The sequence below is a fragment of the Neopelma chrysocephalum genome, unplaced genomic scaffold (genome assembly GCF_003984885.1).
Source record: "Neopelma chrysocephalum unplaced genomic scaffold, ASM398488v2 Primary Assembly neopelma1_44, whole genome shotgun sequence".
Lineage (NCBI taxonomy): Eukaryota > Metazoa > Chordata > Aves > Passeriformes > Pipridae > Neopelma > Neopelma chrysocephalum.
Window position 1 is genome coordinate 15,243,498 of NW_020897703.1, and position 13,727 is coordinate 15,257,224.

At 38.4% G+C, this 13,727-nt stretch overlaps 1 protein-coding gene across 2 annotated transcripts in view; it reads right to left on the reverse strand.

Annotated features, from left to right (window-relative positions):
* The window catches only part of CERS6 (ceramide synthase 6), a 114,966-nt gene continuing 101,239 nt past the window's right edge, over nucleotides 1-13,727 (reverse strand). The window contains exons 9-11 of one of the 2 annotated variants that reach the window (XM_027678671.1): nucleotides 5,681-5,837; nucleotides 5,314-5,337; nucleotides 1-2,811 (exon numbers count right to left, since the gene is read on the reverse strand). In XM_027678671.1, coding sequence (XP_027534472.1) covers nucleotides 2,650-2,811; nucleotides 5,314-5,337; nucleotides 5,681-5,837 — 343 coding nt within the window. In that variant the 3' untranslated portion in view covers nucleotides 1-2,649. The remainder of the gene's footprint in view (nucleotides 2,812-5,313; nucleotides 5,338-5,680; nucleotides 5,838-13,727) is intronic. The other variant, XM_027678672.1, reaches the window with a different exon arrangement.

Here is a 13,727-nt window from a genome sequence, read left to right on the forward strand (position 1 = left end):
ATGGCAGAGGGGTTTGGGACTAGATAATCTTTAAGATCCCTTCCAACCCTTAACATTCTATGATTCTATGATACACTAAAAGCATATGTAGCCAGTGATGGTAAATCATCTCAAGGGTTGTAGCCTTGACTGTAAATCTGAATCAACACTACAGAGCATTGGTGGGGAGGACCAACAGAGACTGAAGGCCTCTTGCACAAGGATTGTTGTTGGGAACTGCTCTCTGCTCTGGTATCACCAACACAGCAGTATGTTGTCTATGTTGTGCCTGTTGACAGTTCCGAGCAATATTCTCATGTAAGACAAAGTATTTTGCCAGAATGCCATTTTCGTAACCATCTATGCAGTGGAGGTAGTAATCAACACCATGGAAGGGTGTGTTTAAAGTGATATTCTCAATTACCATATTAGCAGGTCAGATTTCACAAATTATAATGTTCATTTAATATATCCCAGGATGATTTTATTTTAAAATCTTGGTATCATCTTGACAGTAATTACTACACAGCTGTGACTTCAAACACCATGGGTGGGCTTCTTTCTATTGCAATTGGTATATTTTCACATGTATAACCTGCCCTGTTGGTTATGAAATCAAATGCACAGGAGACAGAAGAGAAAAATTAGAGGCAGAGAAACTTTTGGGGGAGAAAGAGATTTAAATAAGGCTCCCTTGTTCCCTCAGATATACTCATGGACATATAAGCTGCAGCTGCTGAATTACAAGGTTACCTGATTTTTTCAAAAGATGCTCTGTAGGTAGTAAAACTGATAGATGTTCTTCCATGATTCATAATTTTCCAGTTTTCTTACCTTTATTTTCAACTTTTTTTAGCACACTTTTTTTTGTAACACACAAGAATCTTTATGGATAATAAAGGTTTCAGAAGTTTTCAAGAGCGACCAGTGGAATAGGACAAATCTGTTTTCAAAAGAAAGAAGTGACAACACAACTTTCTTCACTGGAGTCTGTATAAAATAGAGTCTTTAAACATGTTTTATGGCATCAGAAGCCATGTATATTTTGCTATTTGCATAGGTGGAAGGAATCAGAAAGACTTCCTGGCTCAGAGTTCCAGCTGAACACAGCACTCCAATCCCTTTGAATACAGAAGACACACTTGGGATTTTTTTCCCTGGTTTGTTCCTTCCTTCTTTTTTTAAAACTTTTTTTTTTAAATATATATATATGTAAGTCTTTGGTCTACAAGCACATTGGTTCTGTGTGCACACACAGCACTGTTGAACAGTAGGTTGCATAGAGTCTGCTACCCAAGAACCTTGCCTACTTTTGGCACTGCTGTCACAAATCACAGAAAGGTGTCCTGCAAGAGTTGTATGATCCTTAGCATCCTACATCAAACTTTGATCTAGAAACTGGAAGAAGTATGTATATAATGTTTAAAAAGATGTTTACTTTGGGTGTTACTTTGTCTTCTTTGGGACATTGTTTGTAAATCCTGGATAAAAAAGGAGTACAAAATTATTTTACAGACACCCTTAATTTTATTTGTAGAGGTGATGAAATACTGCTGAGCAATCAAGAGTTGCTGTGAATTATGTTAAGTGAATTTTGCTCCAGTTTTCACACATTTAAAATGAACTAATTCTAGTAATGTACGGCATTCTGCCTTCTCTTCTTTACCTTACCGAGGGAGTGGCAATAATTTTAAGAAAAATATCTAGACTGAACTGTGTCTGAGGAAGCAACGAACTTTTTGTGTGCTGTTTTTCCCTTTACACCCCTGCTCTCAATCATGAGAACGTGCAAGAACAATTTCATGTGTGAGGTCTGGATTCACAACGGTGCACTTGAACAAACACCTTTTTACATGGAATCTCTGCAAAAAGCTGAAATCTGTAGAGGTAAAAAATTGAAAGGCCAAAAAAAAAGCAAGAATGAGTTTATCCTAAGTGTTGACATCAATGCGTTTGGGTATTTGCACAACAAATCAAGTCTACTTCTAATGCAATTAACCACCAAATTGAATTTTAAATTATGCTAAAATAATATCCCACAATTACCACATTTTTCCCCCAAATTGCTAATTAACCACATTACCTACTATTTAAAATATTGATCCAGTGTTTTAAAACTTTATGTTGGAGGAACAGTCACTGTGATTTGATAGGCAATTTCAAAACCAGTACTTTAAAACACAAAGATAGCAAAAATATCTGAAGCTGATCTAAAATCTAAAAAGCTATGCTCTATCTTACTGTAAGTAACAAATTAAGCAACTATTACTTATAGCAGATTCAGCAAAAGCATCAGGGATGGACAGAAGAGATCTGAGCACGATGCTCTCCACCACTGAGAATCCAAGATACAAAGTTTCAGAATGGATATTCCCTTTTGTCCAGAACTTCCCAAATGAATACAAAATAAATAATATTTCCAAGACAGTACAAGTAAAAATACTGCTCCCATTGTGTCAGTTACATACACATACAGCATGCCTACGTATACAGAATGGTGTGCTGTCTTCATTCACAAACAGGAAATATGGCAGTGCGCTATCAGAATGCTTTGATACTCATATTTTTTTCTGATGCTGAGATATATGAAGAAACCGCATTCACTACTTATAATTTACTTCCAGTAGCAAACAGTTCATTCTGTTCGTGTCTCATGATTGAACTCAAGGATTAATGGTCCTCTGAGCAAGTGCCACCAGTAAGATACCCATTTGTCCCATTGGCACCGCTGGTCCCATTACTGGCCGTAGTGCTGTGCGGGGCCTTTGAGCGAGGTACTGTTTCTTCCTCATCTGAGCTTGACTCAACATCACTTCGGGAATCCTTTGCTACCTGTAGAAGTTAAAAAAGAAGCAAGCAGTAGGTGACTGTAAGGAAACATCTCAGCTTTTTGGTTCAAGAGAATCAGAAATTCACACATTTTTCAATTTGAGCTTTGAAGGTAATCTCAGCTCTGGCACACTTCTCTTCCTTTGCCTGTCTGGACTCACTTCAAACACAGATGTCTGTACACACATATGCCATGTACAAAGGGAGGGTGAGAACTTAGAACTCGTGCACTGAAGGTAATGTGTCCAAGTGCTCAAGGCAAAGGGTTGTGCACACACTGAAGTAACCAACATCCAAGCTCCCAAATTCAACCTAGCCTCAGTCCCTCTGCTCTCCTAACTACAACTTTATTTCCTGTCCTTTATTTGGGGTGCTTCTCTTTGACCTAGTAATACAAAATATTCAACCCAACTTCCTTCCCCTCACCTCCCAGCTCATTCCTGAGAGACCACATGGCTCCAGGGAACAGTTCTAAACACTAGCAGTAGGAGACAGGAGTACTGGCTGAAACATAACTCACTACACGGGGTAACTCCAGTCTCTGACTTCAGACAAATGGTGAGAATGGGGCTTGCAAACTGTGGACATAGTCCAGTTCAGTCCCTAACATAGGAATGACAAACTTACTAGAGCAATTCAACTGTGTGCCCCATGGTGTCACTGGAAAGCTATTTCAGAAACAGACGACCTGAGCTGATAGGGATTGTCTGCTAATATCCAGCTGACTTCCTTGAAAATCTCCAAAACTGATAAGAGTGCACCAGATGAAGTACAAAAAAAGCATCAACAGAAAAATATCTGAAGTTTAACCTGCGTGCAGCTTTAAGAATGCAGTTTTCATGCCTGCTTCTACTCCTGTTTGTATAGCTGAGCATCCCAGTTTGTTCCAGATCTCTCCATGCTGTGCTGTTTGCCACAGCAGGCAATTACAATTGACTTTACTATAGTGAAGGGACATAAAGGGGGCAAAATATATGTCAAGTCTTTTTCCTCAAAACCATTAAAGAGCAGGGCCACTGCATATAATTTTTTGCTTACAGTAATCCTCCCCTACTCCAGAAAGTCCTCATGATAATTCTGCTCTCCAGCTCTCATCTTAGAAAGAGCCATTTGCCATTGGGGCTCCCAGTTTTGTCCTTACAATATCATAACACCTAAGTGACACTATTCTGCTTGAGACCAGTGAAAGAAGGAAACACAGGTCCCATATACCTCTTAATAAGTACAGTTTTTAATGTCAATGTCTAGCACGCCCACAATTATGACACCCATGAACTTCAGCAGATGTCAGAAATTTGGTTTTGTGCTTACATAGCTTCAATTAACAGTTTACTTCAGTGTCTTTCATATGAAGGGAGTTTTATATTAAAACTGTTAGGGGTACAGAAATACACAAAATTATACTGTTATCAGACAGAAGAGAATAGTCTCAGCACAGGGTACTGAGCACCTGTGATCAATTCAAGGGCAGACCAGATGATTAAAAAATTCTACATCAACTTAAATTCTCTTAATATATTAGATTCACTGCTGATTCTTCTGCTAAAGTCCTGCCCCAAAGCTAAACAATCAAATAAAGATTCTATGCTGCAGCCACTTCATTTAAACATGTGATCTGCTCTATTTTTAAAGTGCAGCAACATACCAGGGTCTTTGCACTTAAAACCTGATATGATTGCAACACATCTTGCAGTACTTAATTCTCTTTGTTTATCCCCAAAAGAACACACTGGAGTAATTTCTGTAGAAGTAGTCTAGAATATATATACATATACATATATATATATATATAGGTTTAGAAAACTCCTAAGTACAACAACAGTGAGTAACAAATATATGATCAGGATTACATTACAAATTTAATGATAATAAATTCCTTTATCAGCTCAACTGTTCCAAAAGTGGATACTAGTACTACAAAAACAAAATAATACTTAAGGACAAAAATTTACTGTAAGATATCTGTAAGGTGTCGTGAAAATACTTCTTATTTTACTGCAGAAATGGAAAGAATGGGGTTGCCAGCAAGGAATTAAGATCTGAAGGAAGAAGAATCCTCTGTGTATATGTCATACATATGCATCTTTAACCTGGCCACTGCGTTACTGCAAATGTCTAACTTTGCTCTTGTACAATCTAAATTTTCTCCTGTGCAATTGTTAGAACTACAAGGTGAAGGATTTACACTCTCAAGTATGCATCCTGAATGGTGACAGAGGAGCTGCTTATCCTGCTGATATAGAGATGTGTGTGTGTATTTTGTGTAAAAAAGGTTGCAGTATAACAGCACCCAGATACTACAGATAAAAGTGGGTTTGAATGGTTTTAGGCAATGCATAGCCAAGAAGTAAATATGGCCTTTAAAGATAGCCTTAATTCAAATATATAAATATCAACAATGGAAAAAATACCAATCAGAAACTACAAATTAAAAAACCAAACCAAAACACAAACACCAGCCTTGTCAAAATAAATCTTTTCCAAAGTAACTTGAAAGAAACTTACTTGCAAGGGGTTCCACTTCCCAGCCTTCCAGCACAGCACAAGGGAAAGGATAAACAAGCAGAGTAAGAGAGAGTTGTTGGGTTTTTTTTAATCTGATTTCCGTAATGTAGTTTGGTTCAGTGTACCAGATTACAAAAAAAGAAGTGTGGAAGCACATATAAATGTAATCACTATGAAGAGTATCATTAACTTATCTGACAATTGTTAGGAGTGGAAAAAAGTTTCCATGAAAGGAAAGAAGAGTTTACATAAAATAAGATGTGTTTTCAGTAGTGTGTTATGGATTAGAAAAAAACCAGTAACCAAAAAGTGACCTGTATGGATATTGAAAAAGTTAAAATCATGAAACAGAACCATGCTGTCTTACCTTGCCCTTTGAAATAGCTTTGTAGGCTGTCTTTATGATCAGGTAAGACCAAAGACAGTGCAGAATTTGAAGAACCATAAGAAGCACATTCATGACCCACAAGGCAGGAAAATTGCCCAGAGCTTCGTACAGTTCAAACAACGTTGTGTTTAATATCCTAGAAGAGACAGGGACAGAAATATTATAACACTTTCCTTAAGCCAACGAATTTCAAAGAAGACCTTAATAAATCAAGATGACAAGTACTTGATTAGATGGGATCCACATGTGTAAGTTGGTTCTCACAGTAATACTGGCTTGGACTGAACCTCACAGGTTTCTCCAGAGAGAAACAACACGAGAATATTGCTTTCAATATTTAACTTAATTTTGCAAACATTGCATATAGAAAATATAGATCCTCAGTGTGCATTTCTCCACTCCATCTATAAAGATGGCAGGTGTTGGTTGACTCATATAACTCCTTCCCTGATTAATTACAAAACTTACTTTATTCCATTTTTTAAAAATAAAGCTATTCCATCTCAGCTGCCTCCAGTACAGGTTTGGTATGCCCATATTAGCACAGGTAAGAGCATGTACGAGAACTGTTAAATTACTGTGCAATCCACATGCAGCACCATGTTCTTCAAACCACATTCCCAGGCTGTGACAGTGAGCTGCAACCTCTCCTGTGTTAAATGACACAAACCTGTACCAAGAGCCAGGCAATGCTCCCTAGGTACTCCCATCTGAAGCCCTCTCTCCCAAAGCCAATCTCAAAGGATTTGTTTCAGTGTACACAACTAAGGATGTCTTTGTCCAGTTGGTATCAGCAATGCGAGTGAAGTGCTGTGTGGAACCGAAGAGTCTGAGACCGTTCAATTAAAGTGAAACTTCAGTGGCACTTGAAAAATGGCACATGTGGGGCAGGATTCACCTTCTTACGGGATTTTCTAAGAACTGGGGGTGGGTATGAGTTTGGCTGTGTGTCCCAACATAACAATTCTAGTGATTTGAACCAAGTTTTTGAGAATCAGCATTTCAGATGCAGGCAGTAACAGATGTTGTAACATGACTTCTGAAGCATTGTGAAGTGGAGAACAGACAATAGAAACAATGGCATTTTTTGAAACAAACAGTGATCTAGTAATGGCTGTTAATTAGGGGGAGAAAAATAAGGCAATATAAGGATTTGTCAACCTCCATCCATTTTCCCCGCTGGTGTAAAAATTCATTGAAATCTCCATTGGCTTTATGTCCTTTTTCTTTGTTTTAAATTAACTATCACCCGCTAGTCACTAGATGGCGCGTTTAACCAAGACAACGCCCGCGCAGCTCCTGGCACCAGCCGTGTCTCAGGCCGGATGTGGCACTTAGTGCCACGGTCTAGTAACCACGGCAGTGTTGGATCAAGGACTTGATGGTCTTGGAGGTCTTTTCCAACCCGGTTGATTCTGTGATTCTGTGATTCTAGGGGATGGGACTGGGGTCCCACACTTCTCTCAGTGGAGAAGTTACAGATACCAGTCTCAGCCTTTTAATAAGCAATCACATTTGCCACAATCCTTTACAACAATATAAAATCAGTTAAATTAGTATTAATAAGAAGTATGTACAGACAGCAAACCCAGAACACAACATTTAGTGGTAACGATTTATGTGTATAACAGCATTGATCAAAAATCAACCAGTGATTTCTAATACACTGGCCTTAAATGCCTAATGGGCATTTCATAGTAAGTCTACCTTTTTATTTTGTGCCTTCTTACACTAAACTGCACATATGCTTTATAGTTTATTGAGAAGTTGATGTTTTATAACCTTATTATAAAGCTGTATTGTTACGTCTTCTGTTTATGGAGAGAATATTAGAAAAAGAAACTGTTTTCCAGTTTGCAAAGATCCCATCACATTATTGCTTCTGTCAGACAGAACTCTTCAGTCGCAGCTTTGTCTAATGTGTTCTGCCAGTAGTAGCCCTACATGGCACAGCAATACCTCACTTTCCTGTTCAAGGAGACGCTCTCATGCATATCAAAACCGAATTCTAGTCAGCACTGTTTTACTTCACCAGTGCTTATTGCAGTTCTAACCATTATATCAAATTCAAACTTGAAATCAACAACTCCTGTACATAAAGTTACCATTGTTTACACCAAACTGTCTTTATGTCTAAAATTTATAGCTCCAGAATTGTAGATGCAGTTTCTACAGGTTTCTGTTTATATTTTCACTCACTGGACCAAATTCACCTCTGGGGACTTCCACAGAAGTCAAGCCAAAAAAGCAGCATTAGAGATGCAGATGGTCCAGTCTTGCAGAAGTCAGGAAGAAAGCAAGGCCAAAAAGAGTGCTTCTGGTATCCAAAGCAGTTTCATGTGCAAATGAGTCATTTAGTGTGTATTAGATATGGGAAATAAGCCTTCATTGAAAAAGCAGACCTCTTTCTAACCTGCTCATGTCTGGCAAACTAAGGACAGGATTGGAATTCTCCATTAAAGCTGCATAAAGGACCTCACTTATTGCTCAGCAATGTTAAGAGGGGTCAGTGATCTGCTAGCTGTGCAGATAGAGCTAAGGCTATATCTAAGCACCTAGGGCTGAGCAGAAGCTGAGTGAAAAAAAACCAGAAAATGACAGAAAAATGTAGTTAAGCAAATAAACTCTCAGTATAAATAAATTATTTCATATTTAAATGGGGGAAATATGAAATGGGGGAAAAAATCGTAAGTTTATTAGGTGGAATACACAGAGAAATTCTACTTGTAGACACCGAGGAAAGGGAAGAAAGGCTAGACCATTTGTCATCAATTTCACTGCTAAAAATATTCAATGGAAGCATTTTAACCAACCACACAAATAACAGGGACTGGAAAAAGCAGCATGAGAATGGATTACACGAAGGAGAAAGTGCCTATACGATGTATATGCAAATAAATCTTAGGTTCAAATACTCAGAAAAGCATTCAGGCCCTTAAATCTGCAAATATGCTTGCCAGAATTTTTCAAAACTATCCAGTAGTTAAATCCCAGCTTCTCATAATGAATGGTGTAAACTTTGGTTCTTGGGTATCTAACTTGAAACAGCTGGACTTGATCTCATAGTGGGAAATTACTTTAAGCTGCAAGTGCTCTACCTTTCTGAAACCTTTGGTCAGCATTTCTCAGATCTTTGCAATTTGAAACTAAATGTTAGCTTCTGCTTTGAAAATAGGTTCTGGACTGTAGCGATTTTTCTGAGGCCCTGGAAGATTTTGATAGCTGGACAAAACAACACAATCTCATGGAAGGCATTCTTCCCTCATTAAATGCGTCCCAACCAGAGTTGTGCACCTGGCTGTGGGAAGCTCTCAGTTTAGCATTTTGATTTAAGTAATGTGGCTGATGAAGGCAAACAAAAACAAATTCACCCCTTAAGATCCAATCTACTCTTACAGAAATCTATGGTATTTTTTCAGGAATGTTGCCACAATATCTGAGCCACTGTGTGAGGTAATCCTGTACTTACTGTATTACCAATCTAATTGAACACTCAGAATAAAAATAACACATTTTCAACAACTACTAAACAATCAGCAGCAACACATCAACAGTAACACAGGTTTTTCTTCTACTGTCTAACCTTTTATCTAGCCAGCAAAGCAGTACTTGAGAGACTGTTGGCAACAGACCCATACACAGACTCATTAAGATTACACTCCCTCCCCTCAACTTAGTGGGCCCAAGTCCAGGCTCTTGTATAATATATATAATATAATATATATATTATATAATATATCATTCCTGGCAAGTTGATCCCTTGTCTTGCACCAAGGATGAAAGAAGAACCTGGAGATGAAGGAAGAGAGATAATGAAAGAGACGGATGGGTGTAAGAGTAAAATGCTTATTTGTATTTGTCTGAGAACTGACAAAAATGTGCTGTGTTTGCTTCTGAAAGGACCCTGAGAGGAACAAAAAGAGACAAAGAAGGGGATCATGTGGAAAGAATAGACATTCTTCCACATAAGAAGGAAATTATTGACAAACTCTTCAGAATGAAGCATAGCAGAATGATGGGCACTATTATCACATCCAGTGAGAGCAGAAACTGTGTAGCTGAAATTAGTGCTACTGCAAGTTGCCTTAACTTCTGCAGCACTGCCCAGTGACCAACATACTGTACATGAAACACACTGAAGTCATGTTGTTACCTCAGTACAATAGTCCGAAGTTTCAAAGTATGACCAAGGACAATACAATATGATACTAGCTGGTCTAAATAATTCAGAATGAATGTCTTTATCTCCTTTACCTAGTCCATGTTAAACAACAGTATTCTATATTGCACCATAACCACCTGTACTGGGACATCTTTCAATACGGCATTCATGACAGAAAATAGGTAATTGCATCTAGGTGGGTATTAATGACATTCAGATCCTATTTAGTGCAAGTAACCCAACAATACTACTGCCAGCAATGCTTCAAAGTTCCTTTTTTAAAATTTTTCCTTAAAAAAACCAAAAACAATTGCACTTACTTCTGCCCCAAAAACATTTGTCATTTGTTCTCTACTATACATAGTAAAAAATGACCAAGACCAAAGGACAAAGAGCCAGAAGTTCTAAATTCTGGATTTAGTTACATTAACTTATGTGATCCAAGAAATTTTCAAATTTCCTTACATCATTCACTTTTTGTTAATGATGAGCACAAGGTACTGATATATTCTGTTGGCCACATAAAGATGATGGGAGAATTAGCTTGTTTATAAAACACCATGGACTACTGCCTTAAAGGATGCTCTAAAACTGACAAGTAAGAAAAAAATATCACTGCGATTTACATATAAATGAAGAGGCAGTGGAGTGTGAAAGCACACATGTGCACACATGTTGATCAGCCACAGTATGATAATCAGCTACATTTCATCAGAAGTCAAGATTTATCTCTGGGATTTAGACCTTGATTGAAATCTAATAGGACTTCATATCCCAGGCTGTCCTAGTTACTTTTAACGACAATGCTACACAACAGACCGGACACACAGATATTTCTGCGTGAGAGACTTCAGATGAGTTACACAATTTTTACCTGAGAAGTTTATGGAATGATACACAAAATAGTCATTAAATTGAAGAAACTTTGGTCTGTAGCACTTCATGTACTGGGGTCTTCAAGCTGCAGCACAGCTAAGTATTTAATTATAGCAAATTCAGTACATAAAGAGCTGTACTTCATCTTCTGAGTTTCAGCTTGGCCAGCTGCTGTGTCTATATCACTGTTCTGCTCTGAACAGATGCTTCTCGGTTCTTGCTGAGTGGGAGAACAAGCTTGTTTCCCTTTTCAGATCCTGGTGCCTCTTATGTTTTCAGCCCTCCAGAGAAGGACTTAAGCTACTAAGCAGCACATGGCAAATATAAGAGGAGTAGCAGAGACCCACTGTGAACTGAGAAGAGTCAAATGAACCAGTCACCCACACAGAAGCAATGAAACAGGGAAAGAAGGACTGGGAGAGACAGAGATGATCTTTCAACAGCATCTCAGGCTGATTCCTCCGATTGTTTGGTTGGTGATGCTCATTACCCTCTTCTTTTAGACAGCTGATGAAAGATCTCTGCAAAATGCAGCAACAGAAAGAATATAAAGTCTTGATTAACTCAGTATTCAGGGCGACATTAAACCCCCATACTTCAATTTTATCAGTGAGCTCAGCATCACGTGGCATTCTGCTCACCCATACCAGCCCCACATTAGAGGATTTCCTGACATGGTGCCAATACAAGCTCAGCTGCTGTAGAGATGGGTGGCTCCTGTCCTAATTAGGAACAATACATCTTTGCAGAAATCACAGCCTGACACTGAGACTGTGTTATTTTAAGCCCTGTGCAGATCAATAGGATTTCCAATTACTTATCTAAAATGATGGAGCAGGCAGGAAATTATTCATGTTTGATGTACAGTAGAAGAGACCATTCTGATCAAGCTGTCACTGGTTTCAGCTGTGCTTTTCACTCAATTTGTTCTCATCAGCGGTTACTGCCCATTAGCTGTTTCTGCAGCCACTGGTATGAATAGTAGTATTTACACTCTTGTGCATAGAAAAAAACCTAAGAATAAAAGGTCAGAGACACCTTCACAATCCAAGCTCAAACCTCAGGAGAGTCTTTTAACAGATATCAGGATATGGAGGGAATTCATATTTCCTAGTAGAATGTAATTATACTCAGCAAAAAGTTGTATCAGTAATGTGTTATGGCAAAATGCATATGTAAAGGCCTGTGATAATAGCACACTGGCACAAAGAAACTATGTTATGCTAACAATAACGCTTCCAAATCTGAAAATCTCCAGGCACACATAAAACTTTCATATGAGCAACAGAGAACACATATCAAGATCCATTTGCCTGGAGTTCATATTATTCTCCAAGTAGGAAAAGCATTTGTTGTAAACTATAGTTCCAATCTTTGCAAGCAGAGTATCAGAGTATAAAAAATCCTTCCTCAGGCCTCTTTCTGATGACTAAAAATAAGTGCAGCTGTGTTTAACGACACGCCATGGCAGATATTTCGGGGGGGAAAGATTACCCAAACTTTCTGTAAACACAGGAACAAAATAGAACTAGTTCAAAAGCCCACAAAGCATCACAGAACATCTGCATTCAGTTCTTTGCCAGGCACCCAGTGATTTTTAGGTGGCTTATTTACCATTAATAGTAGGGGTATCACACTTGGGATTCATTGGCCTAGTTTTGAGAACATGCCCACATGCCCCTAGAGTAATATAAAATTTTTAAAATCCATAACAATCACACAGCTTAAGGAAGTGTGGTGGCACTCTGTCTGTCAAGGACTCAGCTTTCAGTGACTCAAGTATTATGGTCCCATTAGTGGATGGAGAGGAAAAACACCACCACCAAAAATCCAATCAACTTTACTTTGCTATAAAAAGCACCATAAGAATTTTCTCCACATCTGTGAAATCAGCCTTAAACAGTTTTCAGTTTAATCCAATTTTCTTAATAATGATCTCTACTGTCACATATTATGGGTCAAACTCTGCCATTGTGCAGAACTGATAAAACCAATAGAATGTGCTCACTTACATGGGTGTTGGGTTTCTCCCAAAGTGTTTAGCCACAGTGACCTCCTCCGAGCTGAACACTAATGAGATCCTAGCTGCATCATGGCTGTGGAACACGGTGTTCAAAAGTCATTTGCTATTTCAAGCTGGTAAGTTAACTTACTCCCATGCTTTTGTAGTGCTATGAATTTTACATCCCACATACATCAGAAACTCACAGTGTTCTGCTTTTATATTGACTCTGTAGCACTACAAAATATGTGCCAGTAACAGCACAGATACATCCTGGTGCTACAGATACATCCTCTAAGAGAAAAGAAAAGTGGTTGAGAAGTGGCAGAATGTTTGCCCATGCTTGAACTGCCTCCATCCACCTCAACTGTCACTCACTGTGGTACTACTGTACCAGCACAGCTTTTCCCTCCACAGAATGGGCAACTCTTAGAGGTGTACTTTGGGGCAAAGTTTCCTCACATCCCTCTCTTTTAGATAAAAACCCAGTCAAATTGAAAATTCCAATGGCCAGCCTCTTTCTCCCTCGCCTCCTTCCTGCAAATGATGCAACTTCAGAGGAGACTTGGAGAACTTCAGCTGACTACAAAGCAAAAAAAAGTGGCAAAAAAAGTGCCACATCACAGGCATTGGTCCTGTTTTCAATTAGAGCACAGGTTTTAGAAAGGACATACTTCATAATAAAAGGAGGAAAGGGAGAACACTGACTGAATAGCCTATCCTTGACAACAGAAAGCATTATTACAGCCACAGAGTACAGCCCATAGAAAATAAAAATGAGGGTATGAATCAGGTTTAGAAGACTGATGAAATCCTTTTTCAAATAATTTCTTCCTGTTGTGATCACATGAAAATCTTGAAAATGAAAACTGAGCAAATGCCACTTTTTGTTATTTACATTGCAAGCCTACAATGGTGAATGACACTCGTAACCTTTCCATTTCTTATAGCTCCTCTGTAAATAGTTAGATCAGTATTAACCTGGC